The sequence below is a fragment of the Narcine bancroftii genome, chromosome 12, assembly GCF_036971445.1.
Source record: "Narcine bancroftii isolate sNarBan1 chromosome 12, sNarBan1.hap1, whole genome shotgun sequence".
Taxonomy (NCBI): Eukaryota; Metazoa; Chordata; class Chondrichthyes; order Torpediniformes; family Narcinidae; genus Narcine; species Narcine bancroftii.
In genome coordinates this window covers 4,565,062-4,574,134 of record NC_091480.1, presented here as the reverse complement: position 1 = coordinate 4,574,134, position 9,073 = coordinate 4,565,062, and the positions used below count along the sequence as shown (strand labels likewise).

The window sequence follows — 9,073 nt, the reverse complement described above, 5'->3', positions numbered from 1 at the left end:
TGGTGTCACAGGTGGACAGGGTTGTAAAGAGAGCTTTTGGCATATTGGCCTTCATAAATCGTATTGAGTATAGGAGATGGGATGTAATGGTAAAGTAGTCTAAGACATTGATGAGGCCAAATTTGGAGTATTGTGTGCCATTGATATCAATGAGATAGAAAGAATGTAGAGAAGATTTACTAGGATGTTGCCCGGACTTCAGGAACTGAGTTACGGGGAAAGGGTAAACAGGTTAGGACTTTATTCCCTGGAGCATAGAAGAATGAGTTGAGATTTGATCAAGGTAAACACAATGATGAGGGGGGTGGACAGAGTAAATACAAGTAGGCTTTTTCCACCGAGGGTAGGTGAGATACAAATCAGGGCATGGATTAGGGGTGAAAGGGGGAATATGAAGGAGAACCTTCACACAGAGAGGGTTGGGATGCGGGATGAGCTTCAAGCTGAAGTGGTGAATCTGGGCTCATTTTTAACAGTTAAGATTTTGGACAGGTACATAGATGGAAGGGGTATGGAGGGCTTTGGGGTGGATGCAGTTCAGTGGGACTAGGTAGAAAAATGGTTTGGCACAGACTAGAAGGGCCAAAGGGCCTGTTTTCTGTGCTATAATGTTCTATGGTTCTGTGGCTGGCCAGCCATCTCCTTGTCTTGTGTCGCGGACCAGATCTTGCTGATTCTAAATTTGCCACATCTTCATCTGATAGAAATAAAATGACCATCTATTGATTCCATTATCAAACTTTTTAAAATTTGAAAAAATGACACTGGCCTTCGATCTAAAATATTTTGAGGCCATGATGCTGGATTCCAGGAGAAGGAAAGTTGTGCTGTGTCTGTCCTTTAGCAAACAGCAGCATCAGGAAGGAGCAAAGGCTTTGCACAGTTCTGTGGAGAGCTGAGTTTTCCTTCTGGTCGTTCACGAAGGAGCTGAAAGTTGTGAGTCCAGGGGCAAGAGGGGTCGTCACCAGAGGGAGGAATGAAGATGAGGTTACAGCACCAGAGAGGGAACAGGGCAAAAACATCTCATGATCAAAGATCCCATCAAGGATCAGTAACACTGCACAACGATTTTTTTCAAAAGGTTTGCTTCTTGAAAGAAAATTGGGAATTATGATCAACAACTTTTAAGCTGAACACAGATAATTTCAGAATTACTGTATCACATAGGAAGTTGGAGAAACATTAAGTTTTAATTAATTTATCTTGTTTAATTGTATAATGATACTGACATATTACATTAGTTCACTGACCTAAAAATGTTTTGCCGCTGATTATTGTTTATTCAGCATCTGATGCCTCTCATGTCAGTTTCCAACAACAGCCAGCCAGCATTGAGGGATTCCAGTTGCCCTGACCCCCCCCCCCCTTTTCCATGCTCGCAAAATATCCTGGTGAAACCTTTCACTGTGTTCGTCACTGACGATCAGCAAGGAAGATGTCCAAGTGCAAATGCAGAAAATGAATTTTCAGTGACATGTTGCACTTCAAGGTTTTGTTTACTTGAAGTTGACTTAAAATATATCAGGAAATCACAAAAATAGGTAATATCTAAAATATGGTATTTGATAGGAAATTGTTTTGGTGATTTTCATGTACTGGAAGCAAATTCTTTGTTGTCCAATGTTATTGAGGCAGTACAAGGGAGGATAGGGAGAGGGGCTAGACCTGACAGAGGCACAGAGAGGTGAATGACCATCTCATGCTGGGCTCTTGTCCACCAAGAGGATCCTGAGTCAGGGTTGGGTTTCCGAAATGTAATTGGGACTCAGTGAACTTTCAGCTTGTGACATAAAATAGAACATTGTTCTTCATCTGATGATGAGAGGTTTGTTAGTATGAACCTCTGCTTCATTAAAGAGTCATCTACCTTCTGTGATCTCCTGCCTTTCACAGCCTCGTCCCTAATGGAACTCTGACCTGTTGCAGTGCACTATGACCCCCTCGTTACTGATGCAGTGTTTTCTGTAATGAGCCTTAACTTGCAGGTTGAGGAGCTGGAGGAGATCTGGTCTTTACCGAGTTCTCTGCTCTCTGCTAAATTCTGGGCACTCACTGGGATGCACATATTTCGTTGGTACATCTTTCTCCAGTGGCAGAAGGAGCAAGGGGATGAGGAGTGACCTGCTGCCCACCAATCTGTGGCTGCTGAGGCCACTGGGTTGTGGCTCGCCGCTCTCCAAATGAAGTAGGGGTTGTGCAGGGCTCCCATGGTCTGTGATAAGCCATCATCAGGACCATTGAGATGATTGTGAAGGCAGTGAGTGTGGGCTCTCTGGACAGAGAGGTGGAGCATTGTGTCATTGGCAGGACAGTGTGTGCTGTGGACAGAGATCTGTGAGTGGTGGAATGTCAGCTCTAGGCTGTCGTAAGAGTGAACCATTTGAAGCCAGCTTGTAAACTCTCTCTTGTGTTCACAGATCTAAATCTCCAAAACGGGATGACAAGGAGAGAAAGAAGAGAAGTCCAACACCTCGCCCCACCAAAGTGCACATCGGCAGACTGACCCGCAATGTGACCAAGGTGTTCTGCTCCCCTTGATTCTCACTCGGTCTTGGTAACACAGTGTACAGGGATTCTAGTGAAAAGCGAGTGAAGGAGTAGGGCCAACCTGCTGGCAGAGTCTCCCGAGTTTAAAACATAAAAAGTAGGAGTGGGTCCGTCCACCCTCTCACCTGATCCCCATTTCATTGGTTCCAAAAATGTATTGGCCTCCGTCAATGCAGAGAACGCTGCTCAATGTCCCCATTTCCCCCCCCCCCCCCACCCCCCACCAAGGCAGTGGGAATCGGGTTGTGGATCAGTCCTGTCTCCTGGGTTGGCTGAAGGGAAGGCCTTTCCTTGAGAATGCCTCCCTCTCACCTCCAAGGAGGTAGGATCTCCCTTAACTCCACAACGCCCTCACCCTGGAATCAATCCAGTTGATGTCTGCGACACAGGAAGCCTTTGAGGAAGGTTAAAGCCACCTGCAGCATTCCAGTGCCTTTCTCCTTACCTCCGCCCTCGATTCTGTCCTTTATGATGGCCTCACCAACACCCTGACCTTTTGTCACATAAAGAAGTATTGTTTTTACATTTCTTCTTTCCAGTCTGAATTTTGCCCACATCTTCCAGCTTGTTTAATCTGGTATACCCCACCCTCCCTCCTCACAGCTCAACTTCCCCTCCCAGCTGAGTCCCAAAAAAAAGTTTTGTCTCAAATCATCAACCATTTCTTTCTCTCCCACGGGTGCTGTTGAATCTGCAGAGTTCTTCCAGCACTGAATTTGCCCAGGTTCGATGGATGCCCTCCCGGCTGCCTTGGGTGTGTTGCACCGTCCTCGGCTGAGACTGTGGATGGTCTCCAGTGTCTGCACTGTCTGATTAGCAGCAGCTGAAACAGTTTGTTCCCCCTTCCTGGACCCCAGGAGCACTTCCCTGTTCTCTGCTCTTGCAATGTTCCGCATCAAAACCCTGTGAGGCCCTAGAGGATGGATTGAGTCGAGGATGGATTGAGTCGAGGATGGATTGAGTCGAGGATGGATTGAGTCGAGGATGGATTGAGTCGAGGATGGATTGAGTCGAGGATGGATTGAGTCGAGGATGGAAAGCTGAACAGTGAGAGAGACCAGGGGTCCAATCTCATCCACATCATTCAGGGTTTGATTGTTAGACCTTGCTCTGCCAAGTAGTTGCTGGTGCTTGTCACATGAGCAACTGGGAGCAAGGTCGCTGGCACCTTTAGAATTGGCACATGGGCTCAGAAACACCCCCCCCATCTCCATGGGGCAAAGGCATTTCAATGGAACCATCTCTGTGACACCTTTGGTTCCCTGTGCACTGGTTGTGGAGTGTTAGAGCACACCACAGCGCCCATCAAGAAGTGGATGGAACTGGTTCCAAAGAAAGAAAAGATAATAAAGATTCTGAAGTTTGGCGAGGAATTGACCATGAGCTGCGTGGGGAGAAGGATGATGAGATAGGCCTGTGGATGGGCAGCTTTTGGTGTGACCATGTCACAAGGCCCCTGCACTCCAGTTCTCCAACCTTCTGGAACAGAGTGAAGCAGAGCCAATTGGTGGGGGGAGGTTAGTGACAGCATAGTGTGAATGCTGTGGATGACATCCCCTTCACTTTGATGCAGGATCACATCATGGAGATCTTCTCCACGTATGGGAAGATCAAGCTGATCGACATGCCACTAGACCGCTTACACCCTCACCTGTCCAAGGGCTACGCTTATGTGGAGTTTGAGAATCCCGATGACACGGAAAAGGCTCTGAAGCACATGGACGGAGGTAACAGCCGGAGTAATGCCAGGATCAGGGGGGAGCTCTCACCCAGCCTGTGATAGGCCTACCCTAATCCAGCCCCTAGTGTGTTGGCAATACCCATTGCTCTGTACCCATGGTCAGATTCCCAGAGGGGCTGGTGGTAGGCGGGGCAGGGAATGGGAAGCCACTCACTCCAGGTGGGACAGGCTGAGGTTCCTGCTGGGGGGTAGGAGTGGGAAGGAGGAGTTGTTCATGGTCCGGTTGTCTGTCTGGGATAGAGTGGGAGTGAGAAGGAAGAGGGGCTTCCTGGGCGGATTGTCCATCTGGGACGGGGTGGGAGTGGAAAGGAGGAGGGATTCCCTGGGCTTTAGATGCGATAAAACAGGGGAGATGAAAGGGGAAGAAGTGGCATTGCTTGTCGGGGAAAATATAAAAGCTCTGCTCAGGCAGGACATACCAGAGGGCTTGTCCACTGAGGCTATATGGGTGGAGCTGAGGAACAGGAAAGGTATGACCACACTCATGGGATTGTATAATAGACCAGCCAATAGTCAGCAAGAATTCTGTTGAGATAGCAGGCAGCTGCAGGAAATACAAGGTTATGATAGTCGGGGATTTTAACTTTCCACATATTGACTGGGACTCCCATACTGTAAAAGGACTGGATGGCTGGGACTTTGTCAAATGTGTTCAGGAAAGTTTTCTAAATCAAGATATTGAGGTACCAACTAGAGAAGATGCAATACTGGATCTCCTATTAGCGAACGAGACAGGACAGGTGACAGGAGTATGTGTAGGGGATACAGGAGTTGGGATGTAATGTTAAAGTTGGATAAGACATTGGTGAGGTCAAATTTGGAGTATTGTGTGCAGTTCTGGTCTCCCTCCTAACCACAGAAAAGATATCAATAAGATAGAATGAGGGCAGAGAAGATTTACTAGGATGTTGCTGGAACTTCAGGAACTGAGTTACGGGGAAAGGTTAAACAGGTTAGGACTTTATTCCCTGAATGAGAGGAGTTTTGATAGAGGTATTTAAAATTATGAAGGGCTCTCCCCAGAGGTAATGGGTAAAGAGTGAAAGGGGAAATGTTTAGGGAGAACATGAGGGGGAACTTCTTCACACGTTGGTGGATGTGTGGAATGAGCTGCCAGATGAAGTAGTGAATGTGAGTTCAGTTTTAACACAAGAATTTGGACAGATACATGGATGGGAGGGGTATGTCAGGCGATGGGAGGGGTGCAGGTTAATGGGACTAGGCAAAAAAATGGTTCAGTACTGACTGGAGGTGGACTGTTTCTATGCTGGTAATTGGTCTGTGGCCAGTTGTCTGTCTGGGACAGGGTGGGAGAGGGAAGGAGGAAGGGTTTCCTGGGCCAGTTGTCTGTCTGGGACAGGGTGGGAGAAGGATAAAGTTGCAGTTTCCTGGGCCAGTTGTCTGTTTGGGACAGGGTGGGAAGGAGGAGGGGTTTCCTGGGCTGGTTGTCTGTGGACAGGGTAGCAATGGAAAGGAGGAGGGTTTTCCTGAGCTGGTTGTTACCTACAGGGTGGTTCAATCAGTCAGAGGGGTGTCTTCCACATGGACTACCTGCTCCTGGTGCAGTGGGTGCCTTACCCTGACATTACACTCTCCCTCACTGCAGGTCAGATCGACGGGCAGGAAGTTACAGCCACAGCAGTGTTGGCTCCACGTCCTAGACCATTGCCACGGCGAATCACCCCACCACGCCGAATGCCGCCGCCCCCTCCCATGTGGCGGAGAACCCCACCGCGTATGAGGCGAAGGTGAGTAATGTGGTTGCTGTGTGATCTCTGGTCTGACTGCTTAGCTGCAGAGAAGAGTAACACCACTCTCATCTGCAGGTCCCGCTCTCCCCGCAGGCGTTCACCAGTCCGCAGGCGATCTCGCTCAAGGTCTCCAGGGCGTCGGCGCCATCGCAGCAGGTCGAGCTCTAATTCTTCGCGGTAGGGATTGAGACAACAGCGTCCCGTCTCCAGAAGCCATGGACCTTCAATGTAACAAACTTTCCCCGTCTTGTATTGTGTTCAGGTTGTCTTTTGGGGGGTGGGGTGGGGATTGTAAATAGTGCATTTTACACATTTCCACAGTGGTGTCTGTGTTCGCAACAGGGTAGTGAACGAACCAGTTTGAGCACAACCTTCACCGGGGCCTTGTGTTGAATGCATGCAGTTACGGAGTGTGACTCAACCCTGCCCACCTGTTCACGGACAGTGCTCCTGGAATCTTCACAGAGGTGCTTATAATTCCCCCATGTGAGGTATTTCCTGTGACCTTGTTGCACAGGAATTTTCTCCTTGGTTCTTGATACAGACCACATGTATTTGAGATGTGACAGCTGCTGGCGGTATACTGGCAGCCAGGTGGGCTGGCTTCACTCCTGTGTGAACTGAGAATGAATGGGACTTTGTGGGTTGGAAAGGGTGATGCTATGAATATCGAGTGGAGCTCCGTTTCTGCAGTCACCTGCTCGGCCTTCCGATTTTTGTATTTCTTTTAGTTTGGCCATTTGCTGTATTTGTACCATTTTGTGTACAAGTTCTGTACTCAATAAACAGGATCATCATACTACAGCCCGTGAGGGGTTTATTAGGTGAGGAATATCGTGTAAATGCTGGTTAATAGGATAAAAAAGTCAGAATTTATTGTCATGAACAAGTCATGAAATTCGGAGTTTTGTACAGCATCACAGGGCAAACGTTCAGATTATAACCATCTTACATAAAATTAAAATTTTCACCTTGACAATGAAGTCGCAACATTGCCACCATCCTCCCGCTAGCTCCAATGTAAGCTTGCGCGTGTCCTGTTAGTTATTTGTGATGTCTCAGTGCAACTCCGTGGGGTCCATCCACCCGGTGAAATTGCTGTCAGTTCTGTTCAGGCTTTAAACAACATGTTACAGGAGCCAACAGTGGTTTATATTAAAATATCCACATAAATTTTAAACCATTAAATGACAATTTATTATTGAAATATTGTATTTTAACAGCAATTACAGCAGTAAGTGCCAGATTTCTTTGGGGGGGGGGGGGGGTGGCATCTTATACATCACTCAAAATCCACATTTTAGGTGGAAATTCTGAGGGTCGTGCACAATACAACGGCACATACAGTACTTCCTGCCTGGAAGGTTCTGCCACTGTGACCACACCATTCCCACAAGCAGGAAGCTTGAGGACTGAGTGGGGGGTTGGTCTCTTAGTGAGATATCTCTGTGTTTAAGCTCCTGCCTCAAGGTCAAACTTCTTCAGCCTGTTTATAGAGGGAGCTGGTGACAACCTGTGGTGGAGAGGACCTGTACCTCAGCTGAGACATATCAAATCAACAGACCACACAAGCTACTAACTGGCTGGGCTTGTGCCCTGGTGTGAGAGGGGTAGGTGTCTGTTGTTAATGTTGCCATGGTAAAATCTTGCTGCAGAGGAGGGGCATTAAAGTACACTATTTGATTAGCTGAGATTTTCCAGCATTGTGTGTTTACCCAAAGTGAGGAACCTGGGAGAAATGGGTGGCAGCTGTGTCAAGTATATCCTACCAGTGTGTGGAGCTTGGGGTTGATCACCACTCTCCTAGGACCACTGCAGGAAGAGAGAACCAAAAATCTGCAGACGTTGGAAACCTGAAATTAAAACAGAAGGTGCTGGGAGAGTAGGTGCGAGAGAAAGAGAAACCAGGTCATGGTTCAGACCAAAGACCCCCTATCACAACTGAGAAAGTGAAACCAGTTTGAAGTCAGAGAGGGTGTGGGTGAGGACATGGTTACAGTGGGGATAAGTTTGTCTGCTAGCTGAGTTAATGGGGACAGGTAGAGTGAGAAAGCACAAAGGGCAAAAGGAGGTCAGCCAGTGCTCGCAGAGAAAAAATTGGAGCCTCCCACAGGGGAAGGATTTACCACAGGCATGACTCGTACTGCTCCAAAGTCAGCTGCCTGAAGTCGGACTCACTGTCAAATCCAGGAGCTGAGCTTACCAAACTTGTAATGGTGCAGGCAGACCTTCACTTTTCCCGCATCAACGGTGGTGGCATAGGCATTGGTGCTACCTCCAAACTATGGCCATCTCCGGGGTACCTGTCTGTTCTCTCCTGGTTCTGGTCCAGGGCTGGGAAGACATTGTCTACACGTTATGTGACTTCACACCCAGAGTTCAGGACAGAACTGGACAGGAGGTGTATTGAGATGCAGAAGCTGTGCACTCAGTGTTGCCTATACTGAGAGGTGGATTTAAAAAAGTTCCTTTGGTGACACTGTAGAATTTGAGCAGCCAAAGGCCCAGGAGGGTTCTGTGATGATCACTGTGCCTGCATTTCCTCCCACATCCCAGCCACAGGTTGCCCCACTGTTCCAGTAAAAAGTCTGGGAATTTGTCGCACCACGTAGCCTGTTCCAGACTCCAAACCAGCCCTCCTCTGAGCAGGAGACGTGGGATGGGACCCTGGTGCCATCTCAGTCTCAGTGAAGGGCTCTGGGCCAAAATGTTGACCATCCTCTCTCCCTCTGATGCTGCTCGACCTACTGTGTTCCTTGAGCAGAGAATGGGTGACAGCATCACCTGCCAGTCACTGTCCTGCCCCCCGCATTCTGTTGATTCCATCCTTGATACAAATCCGGGCTCTGCAGTTGGCTGGCCCAAGACGAGAGAGATCTGCCACCATGGGACCCCGGAGACAGCAGTGCAGGCAGAAAGGGAACTTCCAGGCCACAACACACGAGTGCTGGAGAAACTCAGCAGATCAACGCAGCTCCCATAGGAAGTGAATGGGTCCAGACATTCCTGTTTAACAAAAGGGAACTTGCAGAAT

At 48.4% G+C, this 9,073-nt stretch overlaps 2 protein-coding genes across 2 annotated transcripts in view; both read left to right on the top strand.

The window, feature by feature from the left end:
• The window catches only part of LOC138747378 (SEC14-like protein 5), a 74,021-nt gene extending 71,901 nt beyond the window's left edge, over positions 1–2,120 (top strand). Inside the window, exon 8 of the mRNA XM_069906530.1 lies at positions 1,986–2,120. Coding sequence (XP_069762631.1) covers positions 1,986–2,120 — 135 coding nt within the window. The remainder of the gene's footprint in view (positions 1–1,985) is intronic.
• A 122-nt stretch (positions 2,121–2,242) lies between these two features.
• rnps1 (RNA binding protein S1, serine-rich domain) lies at positions 2,243–6,843 on the top strand. The gene is made up of 5 exons (XM_069906529.1): positions 2,243–2,334; positions 2,418–2,520; positions 4,121–4,274; positions 5,895–6,036; positions 6,115–6,843. The coding sequence occupies exons 1-5, from the start codon at positions 2,243–2,245 to the stop codon at positions 6,218–6,220; spliced, it is 597 nt and encodes a 198-aa protein (XP_069762630.1). The 3' UTR covers positions 6,221–6,843.
• The last annotated feature ends 2,230 nt before the right edge of the window (positions 6,844–9,073 follow it).

What these genes read in the sequence shown, in the direction of transcription:
- rnps1 (XM_069906529.1), top strand. Translation starts at nt 2,243, where the DNA reads ATGATTGTGAAGGCAGTGAGTGTGGGCTCTCTGGACAGAGAGGTGGAG. An exon ending in TCTGAAGCACATGGACGGAG is followed by an intron (nt 4,275 to 5,894) that starts GTAACAGCCGGA and finishes CCCTCACTGCAG; the next exon opens with GTCAGATCGACGGGCAGGAA. An exon ending in CCACCGCGTATGAGGCGAAG is followed by an intron (nt 6,037 to 6,114) that starts GTGAGTAATGTG and finishes TCTCATCTGCAG; the next exon opens with GTCCCGCTCTCCCCGCAGGC.